The sequence below is a fragment of the Oncorhynchus gorbuscha genome, linkage group LG20, assembly GCF_021184085.1.
Source record: "Oncorhynchus gorbuscha isolate QuinsamMale2020 ecotype Even-year linkage group LG20, OgorEven_v1.0, whole genome shotgun sequence".
Taxonomy (NCBI): Eukaryota; Metazoa; Chordata; class Actinopteri; order Salmoniformes; family Salmonidae; genus Oncorhynchus; species Oncorhynchus gorbuscha.
The window spans coordinates 27,656,503-27,675,355 of record NC_060192.1 but is presented as its reverse complement, the minus strand read 5'-3'; the positions used below and the strand labels follow the sequence as shown (position 1 = coordinate 27,675,355).

At 42.8% G+C, this 18,853-nt stretch overlaps 2 protein-coding genes across 4 annotated transcripts in view; one reads left to right on the top strand and one right to left on the bottom strand.

Moving 5' to 3' along the window:
* LOC124007539 (spermine synthase-like) overlaps positions 1-18,853 on the bottom strand; it is a 44,246-nt gene that overhangs the window by 20,815 nt on the left and 4,578 nt on the right. The gene's annotated exons all lie outside the window — the stretch shown is intronic.
* On the top strand, positions 11,133-13,460 carry LOC124007542 (carbonyl reductase [NADPH] 1-like). The gene is made up of 4 exons (XM_046318191.1): positions 11,133-11,563; positions 12,244-12,424; positions 12,782-12,905; positions 12,990-13,460. Exons 1-4 carry the CDS (start codon positions 11,278-11,280, stop codon positions 13,227-13,229), a joined length of 831 nt encoding a protein of 276 aa, XP_046174147.1. The 5' UTR covers positions 11,133-11,277; the 3' UTR covers positions 13,230-13,460.

Here is an 18,853-nt window from a genome sequence, read left to right as displayed (position 1 = left end):
ACTAGAGAACATTACCAACCCTTACACTCCACCACAGAAAGCACCAAGTTAGGCTGAAACACCTGTATTTTGGAGCTGCCTTACTCAAGAAAGCAAAAAAGAGACCATGTTTGTATGCTTTATTAAATCAATTGTTATTCATTTTTACATGAATGCCAAAATAACATGCAAAACTGGCAAAAGAAAAACAGACTGGTCGACACTGCACACACACAATCAATGCTGAGGTGTAGGATTGACAGGTACGGACCCACTGACAATTTAGAAATGTTTACAAAATAATACAAAATTAAAAGCTGAAATGTCTTAAGTCAATTAGTATTCAACCCATTTGTTATGGCAAGCCTAAATATGTTCAGGAGTAATAATTTGCTTAACAAGTCATGTAATAAGTTGCATGGACTTTTGAATGATTACGGCATCTCTGTTGCCACATACAATTATCAGTCGAGTAGTGAATTTCAAGCACAGATTCAACCACAAAGACCAGGGAGGTTTTCCAATGCCTCACAAAGGGTACCTATTGATAGTTGGGTAAAAAAAATGCAGACATTGAATATCCCTAAGAGCATGGTCAAGTTATTAATTATGCTTTGGCTGGTGTACCAATACACCCAGTCACTACAAAGATACAAGCGTCCTTCCTAACTCAGCTGCCGGATAGGAAGGAAACCGCTCAGGGATTTCACCATGAGCCCAATGGTGATTTTAAAACAGTTTAACGGCTATGATGGAAGAAAATTGAGGGTGGATCAACACCATAGTAGTTACTCCACAATACTAACCTAATTGACAGAGTGAAAAGAATGAAGTCTGTATAGAACACAAATATGCCAAACATGCATCCATTTGTAATAAGGCAATAAAATAATACTGCAAAAAATGTGTCAAAGAAATTAACTTTTGTCCTGAATACAAAGCATTATGTTTGGGGCAAATCCAATACAACACACCACTGAGTACCACTCTATATTTTCAAGCATGACTGTGGCTGCATCATGTTATGGATATGCTCTTCATCGCCAAGGACAAGGGAGTTTTTTGTTGTTGTTGATGAAAAGACAGGGAATAGAGCTAGGCACAGGCAAAACCAGGAAAACCAGCTGTGTCATTGTTCATTTGGAAGACCCATTTGCGACCAAGCTTTAACTAGCTAAATTATGTCTTGAGCTGTTGCTTCAATATATCCACATCATTTCCCTCCCTTGTGATGCCATCTATTTTGTGAAGTGCACCAGTCCCTCCTGCAGCAAAGCACCTCCACAACATGATGCTGCCACCCCAGCTGCTTCACTGTTGGGATGGTGTTCTTCGACTTGCAAGCCTCCCCTTTTTCCTCCAAACATAATGATAGCCATTATGGCCATTTTTGTTTCAGACAAAATGACATTCCTCCAAAAAAGTACTATCTTTGTTCCCATGTGCCGTTGCAAATCATAATCTGGCTTTTTTAAATTGAGGTTTTGGAGCAGTGGTTTCTTCCTTGCTGAGCGGCCTTTCAGGTTATGTCAATATAGGGCTAGTTTTACTGTGGATATAGATACTTTTGTACCCGTTTCCTCCAGTATCTTCACAAGGTCCTTTGCTGTTGTTCTGGGATTGATTTGCACATTTCACACCAAAGTACTTTCATCTTTAGGAGACAGAACGAGTCTCCTTCCTGAGCAGTATACCGGCTGCATGGTCCCATGGTGTTTATACTTGCATACTATTGTTTGTACAGATGAACGTCGTACCTTCAGGCATTTGGAAATTGCTCCCAAGGATGAACCAGACTTGGAGGTCTACAATTGTTTTGAGGTATTGGCTGATTTCTTTTGATTTTCCCATGATGTCAAGCAAAGGCAAAGGTTCGATCCCCGGGACCACCCATACGTAGAATGTATGCACACATGACTGTAAGTCGCTTTGGATAAAAGCGTCTGCTAAATGGCATATATATATATATATATATATCAAAGAGGCACTGAGTTTGAAGGTAGGCCTTGAAATATATCCACAGGTACACCTTTAATTGACTCAAATTATGTCAATTAGCCTATCAGAAGCTTCTAAAGCCATGACATAATTTTCTGGAATTTCCCGAGCTGTTTAAAGGCACAGTCAACTCAGTGTATGTAAACTTCTGACCCACTGTAATTGTGCTACAGATATTTTAATCTAGCTAAAACGCGAACGGAAGAGTTACATTTTTTGACAGTTTGGTGGTCCAATAAGTGAAATAATTTGTCTGTAAACAATTGTTGGAACAATTCCTTGTGTCATGCACAAAGTAGATGTCCTAACCACCTTGCAAAAAGTACAGTTTGTTAACAAGAAATTTGTGGAGTGTTTGAAAAACGAGTTAATGACTCCAACCTAAGTGTATATAAACTTCCGATTTCAACTGTACACTGGAGTTGCTTACCAAGAAGACATTGAATGTTCCTGGGTGGCCTAGTTACAGTTTTGACTTTAACCGGCTTGAAAATCTATGGAAAGTGGAAATGGCTGTCTAGCAATTATTAAGAACCAGAGTGATGTCGGAAACAATAGAGAGCGCTTTGACTGACTTGTAATGATAGTTTGGCAGCGTCTGCCGCTCTTTTGGTGCAGTGCGTTGTTTTCACATATAGGCACTGATTTGATGCTGGAGATAATGAATAAGTTAAAAAGTGGTGTAGTTGCACTTCAATATATAGTACCAGTCAAAAGTTTGGACACATCTACTCATTCCAGGGTTTTTCTTTATTTGTACTATTTTCTACATTGTTGAATAACAGTAAAGACATCAAAACTATAAAATGACACAAATGGAATCATGTAGTAACCAAAAAAGGCTTATCTCAACAAAGGTTGCTTCTCTACCACACCCACAATAGAAGCACAATCATGGCCTTGGATTTGCAAGTGGAGGTCGCTGTTATGTCTGAATTCGACACAAAACCAACGAAGAAGTCTGCTGCAGTGTTAAGAGCACTGATGTATAATAATAACTGTGTACAAGATGTCTGACAGTACATAGCCGCTGGAAGTAGTTTACGGGTTGGAGTGCTGAAGCAGAAAGAAAAATAATTGCCTGCCCTTAAGATGGCTACAGTATATCGGGCCACAAATAGTGGACTAGTAAAGGCCCAGTGCACTAGTTTTGTGCACTAGTTTTGTGCAAAAAATGTAACTGAATGTATTTGTATTTAAGTGTTTACCAGCATTTGTTTACCAGAGTCTGATAATTATCTGTACAAAACAGTTAATCTGATAACACTTGTGGAATATAAAGATACTTGCTTGACAGCCTGTTCAACCTCTTTCGTATCGTCTGAGATCTCCAAAGATTGGAAAGCTGCCGCGCTCATCCCCCTCCTCAAAAGGGGGAGACTCTACACCCAAACTGATCTATCCTACCCTGCCTTTCTAAGGTCTCTGAAAGCAAAGTTAACAGATCACTGACCATTTCGTATCTCACAGTACCTTCTCCGCTATGCAATCTGGTTTCCGAGCTAGTCATGGGTGCACCTCAGCCACGCTCAAGGTCCTAAACGATATCATAACCACCATCGATAAGAGACATTACTGTGCAACCGTATTCGTCGACCTGGCCAAGGCTTTCCACTCTGTCAATCACCACATTCTTATCGGCAGACTCAAGAGCCTTAGTTTCTCAAATGACTGCCTCGCCTGGTTCACCAACTACTTCTCAGACAGAGTTCAGTGTGTCAAATCGGAGGGCCTGTTGTCCGGACCTCTGGCAGTCTCTATGGGGTGCCACAGGGTTCAATTCTCAGGCCGACTCTTTTCTCTGTATACAGCAGTGATGTCGCTCTTGTTGCTGGTGATTATCTGATCCACCTCTACGCAGACGACACCATTCTATGTACTTCTGGCACTGCTTTGGACACTTTGTTAACTAACCTCCAGACGAGCGTCAATGTCATACAACTCTCCTTCCGTGGCCTCCAACTGCTCTTAAATGCAAATAAAACTAAATGCATGCTCTTCAACTGATCGCTGCCCGCACCTGCCCGCCCATCCAGCATCACTACTCTGGACGGTTCTGACTTAGAATATGCGGACAACTACCTAGATGTCTGGTTGGACTGTAAACTCTCCTTCCAGACTCACATTAAGCATCTCCAATCCAAAATTAAATCTAGAATCGGTTCCTATTTCGCAACAAAGCATCCTTCACTCATGCTGCCAAACGTACCCTCGTAAAACTGACTATCCTACCAATCCTTAACTTTGGCGATGTCATTTACAAAATAGCCTCCAACACTCTACTCAGTAAATTGGATGCAGTCTATCACAGTGCCGTCCGCTTTGTCACCAAAGCACCATTTTACTACCCACCACTGCGACCTGTATTCTCTCATTGGCTGGCCCTCGCTTCATATTCGTCGCCAAACCCACTGGCTCCAGGTCATCTAAGTCTTTGCTAGGTAAGGCCCCGCCTTATCTCAGCTCACTGGTCACCATAGCAGCACCCAGCCTTAGCACGCGCTCCAGCAGGAATATCTCACTGGTCACCCCCAAAGCCAATTCCTACTTTGGCTGCCTTTCCTTCCAGTTCTCTGCTGCAAATGACTGGAACGAATTGCAAAAATCACTGAACCTGGAGACCCATATCTCCCTCACTAACTTTAAGCATCAGCTGTCAGAGCAGCTAACAGATCATTGCACCTGTACATAGTCCATCTGTAAACAGCCCATCTAACTACCTCATCCCCATATTGTTATTTATTTATTTTGCTCCTTTGCACCCCAGTATCTCTACTTGCACATTCATATGCTGCACATCTATCACTCTATTGTTTAATTGCTAAATTGTAATTACTCCCTAATCTTACCTCATTTGAACACACTGTATATAGACTTTTCTATTGTGTTATTGACTGTACGTTTGTTTATTCCATATGTAACTCTGTTGTTGGTGTCGCACTGTGCTGCTTTATCTTGGCCAGGTCGCAGTTGTAAATTAGGCCTACCTGGTTAAATAAAGGTGAAATAAAAAATAAAAATATGTTTCAGTTTTTTGAAATAATTTACAAATGCAAATGAAATTGTCTATTCATTCCTTTATTTTTTTTATTAGATGCTCTTATCCAATGCAACTTACAGTAAGTGCATACATTTTAATACTGCTCCTCCGTGAGAATCGAACCCACAACCCTAGTGTTGTAAGCACCATGCTCTGCCGAGTGGCGCAGCCGTCTAAGGCACTCCATCATCAGTGCAAGAGGCGTCACTACAGTACCTAGTTCGAATCCAGGCTGTATCACATCCAACCGGGATTGGAAGTCCCATAGGGCAGCACACAATTGGCCCTGCGACGTCTGGGGTAGGCCATCATTGTAAATAAGAATGTGTTCTTAACCGACTTGCCTAGTTAAGTAAAGGTTACATTTTTTTTATTAAAAAAAGTTACCAACTCATCACCACAAACCACTTGATGTCTCAACGCAATGTTTTTCTTCGTGCTGATGGAAAATCTACAGGTACCAAACCTAGAAGACCAGCCTATGTACTGTACAATAATATAAATACACTGTACATTACTATAAGTTATTTGTAATGATGCTAAATTATTACTTCACAAAAAGGGGTTGTTTTCCATGTTATCTGATCAAGAAAAATATCGAATGTGGATGTTTTGTGTCTTTGCCCATAACATTACACCTTCAGAACAAGGTTTTTTCTGGATTCCATTAGAACGACAATCGCAGAGAAAGGGACAGGGCAACAACTCTTACAATTCCAACTATTGAATCCTGCAAGATATGTTTTTTAATTTCCTTTATTGCCAAAGCAGAGATGCTGACTTTTTTTGCCCGTGATACATCAGTATATATTGGTCTGCTAATACCAGTAAAAACCCAGCACTTTTGTGACAAATAGACTTTTTTCAAATGTGTATTCTTTTTCTATTATTATATATATTTTTATTCTGATTTATCAGGGAGTTCTGCAGCACCCTCAGCATCCTACTTCTCGTAGCTATACGTCCGCAATCTACTCACGTCAAGGTAATCTACTCACGTTCGCATACAACAGTTTATGGACCATCTATGTGCGGGTTGCATCCGGTTTACACAGCCCAACCTCACAAGCCCACTAGCACTCCTGCTGCGTTCAAAATAACTGGGAACTCGGAACTGGGAATTTGGAAATCTGACGAACCGCCCCTATTGAAGAACTGTATAAAATGGGTTAAGAATTAACATATCAGACCAGAGAGTCGTTGAGCTGCAGCTCATGTCTAAAGTATGATTACTGAGAGCGTAGATTCTAACTGTACCAACGTATTATGTCTGTCCCTCTCCATGTCTTTTTTTCCTTCTCAATGTCATTTGTAGCAAGCCGCCATATTGTGTCAGTACGCTAGGGACCTGTTTCTAATGTATTAAGTGTGTATGTTAATCCTGTGTTAGCGAGTAAATAAATAATTAAACCAATTTGTATAGTACTGAATCATAAGGCTGGTGTTTTTGCAAATGTAGGAGGTTATGACTATTCAGAATGATGATGAGGTCATGATTTATAAGTTGATTGTAGATATGATAGGTTAAGACCTTGAGTTTAATTATGGAGATGGTAACTCTAAAGAACCACCTCTCGTGGTTCCCCAATTCCTAATGAGTTAATTGTTACATGATTAATTTAAATCTGGTAAAAATTGAACATAGTTAGTTGATTAGATAAATAACAGTCATCAGATTAATGAAAGTAAAGTCACGACGGCAGAAATTGGATTAATATAAAATGCTAAACAGTGAAAATAAAGTTGATCAAAATTTATGATATTTTGATTAAACCAATTCATAGTAGGTTGACTCAAGTATGACAAAGTACTGTAGCTGGTACATTGAAAAAGTTGATCATAAAGTTACTGGTCCCCTCCCCCCTGTCAAACACATGGAGGTTGGTTGGTATTACTTCCTGCATTATGCAATGTCTATCAGGATAAGGTAAGACCCAGGAGCAGACCGTATCGAAGTAACAATGTTTATTACTACAACAGAGGCAAAGGTACAGGACGGCAGGCAGGCTCAGGTCAGAATTCCAGATAGGGGCAGAGGTACAGGACGTCAGTCAGGCTCAGGGGCATGCAGAGTGGTCAGGCGGGCGAGTTTAGGGTCAGGACAGGCAAGGGTCAAAAACTAGGAGGGCGAGAAAAAAAAAAGGCTGGGAAAAACCAGGAGCTGACGTGACAAACGCTGGGTTGGCTTCCTCCAACTTGCTGTTGGACTGGGGGTAGAACCCGGAGAACAGGCTGGCCGATGACCCAATGAGGGTGCAGAATGCCTTCCAGAACTGGGACGAGAACTGAGGACCCCGGTCGGAGGCCATGTCCACGGGCAGTCCATGGATCCAAAAGACGTGCTGCAACATGAGCTGGGCCGTCTTTGGCTGAGGGTAGTTTGGGGGAGAGGAATTAAGTGGGCGACTTTGGAGAACCGATCCACCATGGTCAGGTTGGCGGTGTTGCCATCAAACGGGGGGAAACCCCTCTCTTGAGGAGAGTGGGAGAAGACGAGGATGTCATCAATGTAGACGAAGATGAACCGGTTCAACATGTCAGAGAACATCATTCATCAGAGCCTGGAACATAGCAGGGGCATTGTAAGTCGCTCTGGATAAGAGCGTCTGCTAAATGACTTAAATGTAAATGTAAATGTGAGGCTAAAGGGCATGACCAGAGACTCGTAGTGGCCACTGGCCGTGTTGAAGGTGGTCTTCCACTCGTCCCCCTCTCATATCTGCACCAGGTGGTAGGCATTCCATAAATCCAGTTTGGAAAACACTGTGCCCCCTGGAGCAGCTCGAAGGCCAAGGAGATGAGTGGTAGTGGGTAACGGTTCTTAACCGTAAGTTGAGTCCCAGGTAGTCAATGCACGGGCGCAGGGTCTTGTCCTTTTTCTCCACGAAGAAGCAGCCTGCACAGGCGGGAGAGGAAGAGGGACGGATAAAACCAGCAACTAGGGAGTCCCCAATGTAGGTATCCATAGCTTTGGTCTCCGGTCCTGACAGAGAGTACAGACGTCCCTCTTGGGCGGTGTGGTGCTAGGGAGAAGGTCAATAACTCAGTTATAGGGTCGTATGGCGGAAGTGACGTGGTCCGGGCCTTGCTGAACACCTCCGGGGGTCCTGGTACTCCGCGGGATTGGCGGAGAGGACCGGGGCACCTTCCGAGCCCCCAGGAAGACGTCCCGGGGCAGGTTGTGCTGACTCCAGGCAATGGGCGTGGCAGAACGGGCTCCAGCCAATGATGGCACCAGTAGACCAGTTAATGAGGGGATTATGTAATTGGAGCCAGGAGAATTCCAATAACACAGGAATCAGAGGGGACTTGATGAGCAGGAACTGGATAGCCATGCTAAAAACCAGGAGGATTAGGGAAAAAAAGATGCTGGGAAAAACCAGCAGCTGATGGTACAAACGCTGGTAAGCTTGACAAACAAGACTAACTGGCATCAGACAAACAGATAACACAGGTATAAATAAACAGGGGATAATGAGGAAGATGGGTGACACCTGGAGGGGGTGGAGACAATCACAAAGACAGGTGAAACAGATCAGGTTGGGACAACATCACGTAATGCCAGAAATATCATATACCAATTGTAATCGTCCCGTGTGATGCTGGTGTAGAGAGTCAGGCGCAGGACGGCAGATATGAGTCATCAACGTACTTTACTCAAAAATACATAGCAACATAGCGAGCCCACAAAAACGGACCAATGTACAATGAACAATCACTCACAAACAAAACATGGGGAACAGAGAGTTAAATAATAAACAAGTAATTGGTTGAGTGAAGCCAGGTGTGAAAGACAAAACAAATGGAAAATGAAAAGTGGATCGGCGGTGGCTAGAAGGCAGGTGATGCCGACCGCCGAACACCGCCCGAAAAAGGAGAGGGACAGACTTCAGCGGAAGTCGTGACACCAATAGTAGAGTCATATAATCTTAACTCATTTAAATATGTAATGCCTTAAAACCGTCATCACAAACCTTAAAATTGCTCAAGCAGAATGATCCCAGTAACTAACCCACTTTCATCTGTGTTGTGACTTTAAGCTAGCAAGCTACTTAACTGTTTGCTGGAAAAAGCACACTGTGTTATAAACTGGATGTCATAGTGTTAATTTAATGTTTCACTATTTTCCACCGACAGTAGTGGCTGCTTTTCATTTTGGGTGGACGGGCTGCACCAAAAATTATGATCATGTCACACGTGTGCAGTGCACATTTCGAGCCAAGTTGCTTTGTCAATTGATGAGAACATCAGGAAGCTAATTCTGAAGACTGATGCTGTTCCATTAACAGTGGATCAGTGGCTCTTGCAAGAGCTGACCATAATGTAAGTATTACAGTTTGACACAATGGTTGTGGCATTGAATGCTTTGACTTGTGAACAGTATATTTTTCTGTAACTCCTGAAAGTCACTATATGGTTTTTGTTCTTCCATCCCTAAGCCCCTTACATGGAGTCTGAGAATCTCCAACACACAGCTGACACAAAAGAATGGTGTCCACAAAAGGAGTTGCGGTGGGAAGAGTATTTGTCATTTACTGATGAAAATCACACACTTCCTAATATTCCTAATACTTCCTAATATTGAGTTGCGCCCCCCCCCCGCTCTTTTGTTCTCAAAAAAAATTGACTCTACAAGGTGTCGAAAGCATTCCACAGGGATGCTCGCCCATGTTGACTCCAATGCTTCCCACAGTTGTGTAAAGTTGTCTGGATGTCCTTTGGGTGGTGGACCATTCTTGATACACACAGGAAACTGTTGAGCGTGAAATACCCAGCAGCGTTGCTGTTCTTGAAATACCCTGTTCAAAGGCACTTAATTCTAGGCTTCAACAGGTAAGGCTGCCGTGCTTCTAGCTCTTAGGAAACTTTGAAGTATTTTGTTGTATTATGTGTTATTTCTAACATTATTAGCCCAGAATTTTTTGGCGTTATTTCATACAGCCGGGAAGAACTTTTGGATATCAGAGTGGCGGTAACTCACCAGCGTTACGAAAAAGCATACGACTTGTGAATCGGATCCTTTGTTCATACCCCCCAGGGCAATTGCTGCTGTTTGTCTGATATCCAACAGTCCATGATCAGCTCTGTTGACCATAAGAGGACTTTGCAGAGAAAATGGGGTGAGGTATACTATTTAGGCTCGGAATGACAGGTCCATTGTTTACCTGGACATCAATGACATGTGACCTATTGTTTACCTTGTTACCTGGCAACGATCAAAAGGTTGTTTCAATGAGCTGTTTGTCAAAGCAAGCTCATTAATATAATCTCCCTACCCACTGTGCCTGTTCTTTCAGGCTTCATGATAGTTAGAGATGAGACAATGTAACATTTCTTCAATTCTGAGCATTTTAATAGTGCAAAAATATTATGGGTGATGTTTTGGTCATTCAAATGCTATTTGTACTTGGGAAATATGTTAACTGTGCAGGACCTTTAATACATGTGAGTGATGGGGGGGGGGTCGTCCTCTGTTACAGTTATTTGAATAATTGAATGGCTGTTTTGTGCACAATGTCTTATTAGGAATTAAAATCTGTCTTCTGTATGTGGCCTTCTATGGGTAGACTTTCTGGGCCGGGCGTCAGTTAAAATATAGTACCAGAAACAAAAAACTGTAGGAGCAGTCGAAACTGTTTACATACTGGAACCCTGGATGAGAACTGTTGTATGAAATCACAGAGAATGATAGAGGCCTCTAGTGACCAAAAGGCCATTTAGCATGGGCAATGCCATTGGTAGCGTCCACCATTTTAAAGTAGTCAAAGTACTCAACTGAGTGGGGATTCTTGTGGATTGGAGCCTCAATGGCACTGCCCATGCTTTCACAGATGCTAAAATGGCACATATGAGTCCTATTTATCTCTGTGTATAAAACCAATCGTTATGTAAAGCAAAGAGCTTAACTGTGCTCGCCAGCTCTTAATTTCTATTCAGTTTAACTCGCAATATGCCATCTGAACTGTGTGTAAATGACCTAACCTCTCCCATTTTATATAAGTATAATCATGTGATATGACCTCTCCCTCACATTCTTTCATGTGGTTATCTGATCAAAGATTACCCAACATCTGTCAGAGTGACAGTGCACATTCCTTTGTTTGCAAAAGTAGCCAATAAGGCTAGACGTTCCTCTACACCCAGCTCAGTGTACACGTCAAGCCTAATACAACCACAGCGCAGCTAATTACATTATTTCAACCAGAGTTGGGCTATTTTAACTAATTCCTTTACAGAAAAAAAGTTTGAGAGCAAAGGAGATGTCCAAAAAGGTGGCAGTAGTTACCGGTGCCAATAAAGGCATAGGGCTTGCGATTGTGAGGGAGCTTTGTAAGGCTAAATTTACCGGGGATGTTATTCTTACTGCTCGAAATGAGAAACTTGGAAATGAGGCAGTGAAGATGCTGAAGTCCGAAGGATTTGAAGTTTCTTACCACCACCTTGATATCTGCGACCAGGGCAGCGCCAAGCAACTGAGTAACTTTCTGCAGAAGACGTATGGCGGATTGGATGTGCTCATTAACAACGCTGGAATGGCTTTTAAGAGTTCAGTACGGTAGCCTATTCTACTATTTTGGCTACTCTGGCCATGCAATTGTTACTGTTTTAGCCGATCATAACAATTACTCTCACCCGGGCGCCGGTACAGGTGTGTATTGCACCGACTGAACGCTGATTGCGTTCTATTTGGAACCTGGCTGCTTCCCAGGTATGGGCCAGGGCCCGCTCTATCCGACGGCGAAGTCGGCTCAAAACAAAAGAGACTTCATTAAGCACGTGTAGTAATTCGTATGATTTTATGTATCCCATGCAAAAGTGATTGCTTGTGATTTAAAAACGATTTATCTGCCTTCCGAATGAAAACCATTTAGACAATTCAAAAAATTATGTTAAGGAAAAGAGATGTGTAGGATGCAGTATGCTGCCTCGTAGACAATAAATGGCTAATAAATGTAGCCAGATTGTGAGAGGTTTGTGGGCAGATCTTGTGCTGTTAGGCAACAAGCAGCAGTTCATTTTAAACTGCCTACCAATTATAGTAGGGCTACTTGATTGCAACTTTTGTGTAACATGAATGATAGGCCAAAGTAGCAGTGTGATTGCATTTGAAAATGATGCTCTGAAAAGATGGGTGAGGGTGATGCTGTATTGACACAGCCCCCGTTCCCCCACTCTCTCCCTCTCTATTGCGCAAATAAATAATTGATCACATTTTTTTTCCCTAGATGATGCCACTGAGACTTTTGGGGAACAGGCTGAGGTGACCATGCGCACCAACTTTTGGGGCACCCTGTGGGTGTGCCATGCTCTCCTACCCCTCCTCAGACCAAATGCCAGAGTGGTGAATGTCTCCAGCTTTGTTAGCAAGAAGGCTCTTGATACATGCAGCCCTCAACTACAAGCCAAGTATGATCTTCATTCTGTATCGAAAACCTCACTCATCCTTAACTTAATTCTGAATTGTAATCTACTGAGGGAGAAATATACACTGACATCATACATCCCTCCAGCTGCAGACCTGACCACCTTGAAGGAAAGCCCTTTTCATCCCTTCAATAGCAGCTGTCACATTAGCAGTAACGAAGAGCATTGTACTTAAGGCCACAACAGCAAAATTGGAAAATCAAAGTGAATGTCAATTGCAATTCTAGTACACACAAATACTACAGATCATATACAATATTTTCAAATAAAACCATTACTGCGATCACCACATGCATAAACTACTGCATTACAAGGTCTTTTTTCTGTTGCGTCTTGGAGGTTCCGTGATACTGAGCTCTCTGAGGAGGAGCTGTGCTTGCTGATGGGGCAGTTTGTTATTGCCGCTCAGCAGGGAAACCATCAGGCCCAGGGGTGGCCAAACACAGCCTATGGCACAACAAAGGTAGGGTTCTGTCTGTCCACACAACTATTAAGGGGAATGGGCAAAAGGCAGATATATCATACTGTTTTGTTCGTCTCTGTTTAGATCGGAGTGACTGTGCTGTCCAGGATTCAGGCTCACTTTCTGACTAAGACCCGGGCAGCTGATGGAATCCTGCTCAACGCCTGCTGCCCTGGCTGGGTCCGCACTGACATGGCAGGCTCCAAAGCCCCCAAGAGTCCTGAAGAAGGAGCACAGACTCCTACCTATCTGGCACTTCTTCCTGAAGGGGCCAAGGAGCCACATGGACAGTTGGTGTGGGACAAGACCGTTCAGGAATGGTAGAGTGGTGGCAGCAGGAAGTTTACCTCATCTCAGAGACTTGAGGAAATTGCCAAATTCACATGACAAAAGACTCATTGCAACAGAGGGTTTAGACATATCATCTTAGCTTTTTTTTCTTTATATGATTTAATGTGATTAATTGGCATAAACACTCCGGAGTACTTTCATTGTAATGAAGGCCTGTTATTCTTTCAAAAAGTTTGATGTAAAGAATTAAAATATATTGATGATAATGTCTGAGACAGTGATTTACTGGAAACTGTTTTTCAAAGTTGTAACTTTGTTTATTGAATTGAGCCTCTAGGGAATAGTTTCCCAACTGGCGGCCCGTGAACTGAATTCTGCCCGCGGGTGATTTTATTGGGCCCCCAAAGTTTTCTACCAAAAAATTACTTTTGGGACTGGATATATAAGACTGTAAAAACACCAGCAAACCAGCTCCAAGTGATGTCTACAAATGATTTGTAATTACGTTCGGGCCTTCCGACCATCCGCTCAAGAAAGAAATCAGCCCGCAATTGAATCTCGTTCAGGCCTCTGGGCCAGAGTGATGTCACACTTTTTCCCCATCCCTAGCAAACACAGCGGATTAACTAATTGCGTTCTAAACTGAAGATCATGATTCGTTGATTATTAGAGTCCGGTGTTAGCTCAGGCTGAGGCAAAAGTGTGACGCCAATCAGGCCCTCGAGGACTGGCATTGCCCATCCCTGGTCTAGTTGATGATCCCTGCTGTAGGGGGCACCAAAGACCAAGCGGAGACCGACCTAGAAAGCCTAGAATAATGTTCTCAAACGGCAGTCTTTCTTACCACTAATTTAGCATTTTGTAGAGACCTGTGTCTCTGCATTCAGTTGGAGGAGATAGTTGTTTGCCATGTGTTCACTCCTAAGGATGAGAGAGAGCCATTTCATTCAGGCAGGGTAGCCTAGTGGTTAGAGCGTTGGACTAGTAACTGAAAGGTTGCACGTTTGAATCCCCGAGCTGACAAGGTACAAATCTGTCATTCTGCCCCTGAACAGGCAGTTAACCCACTGTTCATAGGCAGTCATTGAAAATGAGAATTTGTTCTTAACTGACTTGCCAAGTAAAATAAATAAAATACCTTATCTCCCTCTACCTTATGAACTTGTATTGTACAAATCATCTTCTGACTGGAGGAGTAGCATTCCCACCAGATGGAATGCACTGAGAAGAGGGAAGCTTGAAAAGAAGTAGGGTGCAATGGGTTTGCTAGCACTCAACCTGGAGTGAGAGCCAGCCCTACCACATTGACCTGACATACCATAAAGCCATTCAAGCTGCCTGTTGAGATAGTGACATTGAGTGCAAATTAATAAAATAATTTAACCATTATATTTGCTTAAAATGCAATGTGTACCGCTACAGTGGTAAAAATAAAACCATTCCTAATTAAACAAACCCCCCACCTGTGTCCATAGCCGGAGGAAGCTGCAGCACCCCCTGATAATTTAAATAATTTTGCCATTAAACAAAATTACACTCAACTAAATTACTGAACGGACATAAAGCAAAGTATTGAAAATACTACACCAGAGCGCATACTTTAGATAGAGGATCAATAGCTTCTAAAACATTGCTGTGGATGAGATTATCACAACCACTTACAGTCAGGAAGACTGCAATTTGGGCAGCATGCGTGTCAAATATAGAACAGCTTGTTAAGTTGTGGCCATAGATGTAATCCATAGGACTTCAGAACCTCTAACCCTGGCACGTTGACTGTTAAAGTTATGAGTACCCTACCAATGGCTGCCAGTCCTGACTTGAATGGGAACTGTCATCTATGGATTATATTTCTATGGTTAGCTGCGGCTGTCAGTTTACATTGCTGACCATCATGTGTAGGCTAGGCTACACGAGACCTCTCGACGCAGTTACTGAAGCCATTCTCCATCTCACATTCACAAATTTCCAAAATAGTTTTGTGGCACTGGCAGAGGCTCAAAATATAAACTGAAGCTACTCACTTAGCAAAATGGCTGGTACATTGTGTCCACAAACATGCTAGGGGAAATAGACATTCGCTACATTGTTCCATGATGTTACTATTACAAAATCTTGACTAGTTAGATTCACAGAAATTTGATCAACAGCGGTGCTATCCTGGTGCTGAATCCCGCTACTAGGCCTATTTGCTTGTCTGTTTGTTTACTGGAGATGTTCCCTGTGACTGTCACTACAAGGAGCAGGTTATCATAAAGTGAAAATGGCGACAACCTTCCAAAATTTCCCCTGGTAGCCAGATGCGAGGGGAGAGAAAACGGCTGACATCTTTCAGTCAATGGTAAGCTAAAACAAATGTAATGTTCACTAGGTTGACGTCTAATAACCTCATTATACACGGAGTGTACAAAACATTAAGGACACCTTCCTGATATTGAGTTGTGCCATCAGAACAGCCTCAATTAATTTAGGCATAGACTCTACAAGGTGTTGAAAGCGTTCCACATGGATGCTGCCCCATGTTGACTCCAATGCTTCCCACATAGTTGAGTCAAGTTGGCTGGATGTCCTTTGGGTGGTGGACCATACTTAATGCACACGGGGAACTGTTGTGTGTGAAAAACCCAGCATTAATGAATTGGACACACCTGGTGTCCCAGGTCTATGTCGGTCCCTGATTAGTGGTGAACCATGACACAAATGCAGTGGAATTGGCTTCGAGGTCCAGAGTTGAGTTTGAAGGCTGTAGGCTATATGTAAAAACAAACATAAAACACCACAATTCAAGTGTTTATATAGGAAGATGGTATATTCTGAACCAGGGGTTGATGGAGAAAAATACACACTTTTTCAATCTTCAATAGCTCTTACACAAAGCATTCCATTACTATGGAATTATATATTCTGAAAGGAGAGGACAGCTAAATACATAGTATTTTTTTATATTTTTTTTACATTAGATGAATATAAACTGTTAATATATTCGACTGTGAATGATATTTTAAAAAATATGTTTGTTGAGAGATTGTATGAAACCAGAGAATGATAGAGGCCTCATTTTAAAGTTATCAAATTAGTCAACTGTGTGGGAATTCCTATGGGAGAGAGATAGAGGGCATGAGCTCATGGGCTCCTGAAAAAAATGGAATTAGTTGGATAAATGTAGATAAACTTTGATATTGTATTTTGCAAGGACAAGATACTACCCCCTACATCAAAACCTTAACTAAAATCAAAATTCCATACCCAAAACCTTGATTTTGGACAAAATGACCAGAACGGGTTCTTACTACCAAGCACTATCAAGAAAAAACTTCTAACAAACCAAAACCTGCAGAAGAATCACAGTTGAAACCTGGAAATACCATCCAACACATAACTGAGTGAGTAATGTTCAGTCTGAACCTACTTCTGAAGCCATAAAGTAAATGACAATCTCAGTAATTTTGTTATATAAAGCTTAGTAAATAAGGCTACTAAGCTACCAAGACAGAACAGACCTGGCTGCAACTTCAATTAGCACTGAAGTATGAAGTGAGATGTGTGAAAACTCTTGAGCCTAACAATGGCAGGAGAGTTTTTCATCCTCCCCCACCCAAATGCAGAGGCCTTTGAAGCCCCCTGTGCAGATGTCATCACAATACAGAACCCCCTGCATGGAATAAGTACAAAAATAAGCTCCTCAAGGACATCCAGAGACACCATTTGCTGACTGCTACAATGCCGGGAACTTAAACAACTTAATTTTCCACACAGACCCTCCCCTGGCATGGCACAGTGCTATAAGAGCACACTACCCCTATGTCAAGAGTGAGTGTATTGGCCCAGGGTGGAAACTCAGAATACTAGACATTGAGGAAATGGAAACAACCTCTGTCAATATGTACAAGTCTGGGACAGTAATGGTGCAGGGCATCCTCATGCAGGACTTTACGGGATAAAGAGAGCACAGCAGGAAAAGCTCTCCCTGTGACGACTCCCCACAACTGCACTGCTCCTCCATCATTGAGAGAGATAAATTCACAGAGCTGGAGAGAGACATGGTGGAGCTCAGAGAGCTAGGTCCACACAATCCAGACAGAAATCACATGCGCCAAATACAACAGTGAAATGCTTACTTACAAGCCCTTAACCAACAAAGCAGTTAACGCATATTTTTCTTAAGTATTTACTAAAATAAACTGAAGTAAAGATTATTTCTTGAATAAAGAGCAACAATATCAGAACAGTAACAAGTCTATATACAGGGGGTACCAGTATAGAGTTAACGTGCGGGGACACAGGTTAGTTGAGGTAATTGAGGTAATATGTACATGTAGGTAGAGTTAAAGTACATACAGTATGCATAGGTAATTAACAGAGTAGCAGCAGCGTAAAGATTGGAGTTGGTGGATTGGGGAGGGGGGACCAACCACCTCCAAACCGACGGACCAACCACCTCCAAACCGCTTCCGCTCCAGAGTACAGGCCCCCGTGTAACGTCTATTCCTTCGACAAACGCGAATCCGACCATCACCCCTGGTGAGACAAAACTGCAACTCGTCAGTGAAGAGCACTTTTTGGCAATCCTGTTCGGTTCAGCGACGGTGAGTTTGTGCCCATAGGCAATGTTGTTGCCGGTGATGTCTGGTGAGGACCTGCCTTACAACAGGCCTACAAGCCCTCAGTCCAACCTCTCTCAGCCTATTGCGGACAGTCTGAGCACTGATGGAGGGATTGTGCATTCCTGGTGTAACTCGGGCAGTTGATGTTGCCATCCTGTACCTGTCCCGCAGGTGTGATGTTCGGATGTACCGATCCTGTGCAGGTGTCATTACACGTGGTCTGCCACTGCGAGGACGATCAGCTGTCCATCCTGTCTCCCTGTAGCTCGGTCTTAGGCGTCTCACAGTATGGACATTGCAATGTATTGCCCTGACCACATCTGCAGTCCTCATGCCTCCTTGCTGCATGCCTAAGGCACGTTCAAGCAGATGAGCAGGGACCCTGGGCATCTGTATTTTGGTGTTTTTCAGAGTCAGTAGAAAGGACTCTTTAGTGTCCTAAGTTTTCATAATTGTGACCTTAATTGCCTACTGTCTGTAAGCTGTTAATGTCTTAATGACCGTTCCACAGGTGCATGTTCATTAGTTGTTTAAGGTTCATTGAACAATCATGGGAAACGGTGTTCAAACCCTTTACAATGAAGATCTGTGAAGTTATTTGGATTTTTACAAATTCTTTTTTTGTTGAGTTTACATTCAAACACAAAGTGACTAAACTCTGGTACTCAAACACTAGACATGCTCTGGAGCTGTTTTCAGAGGACAAACTAGGGTCCCCCAACCACATTATAATTCACACAGTCACAAATGACCCGAGGGCCCAACAGGAAGGGGTGGCCACAGCACTCAAGGGAGTGATTGAAAAAGCTTATTCCACTTTCCCCAATGCACAATGTCCACCCTGCTACACGAAAATACATTCACATTGCCACCATACAGCGGGTGAATGCAAGCATTTCCCGGGACTGTGCCTCAAAACCTAATGTCTACCTGACCCACCACTCCGCCCTGGACTCGACCCTGGACTTGAACAGTCTTTACGGCCAGGTCCACCTATACAAGGCAGCAATCCCAACTTTTGCAATCGCAACTTTTGCCAGGACCCTGAAGGAC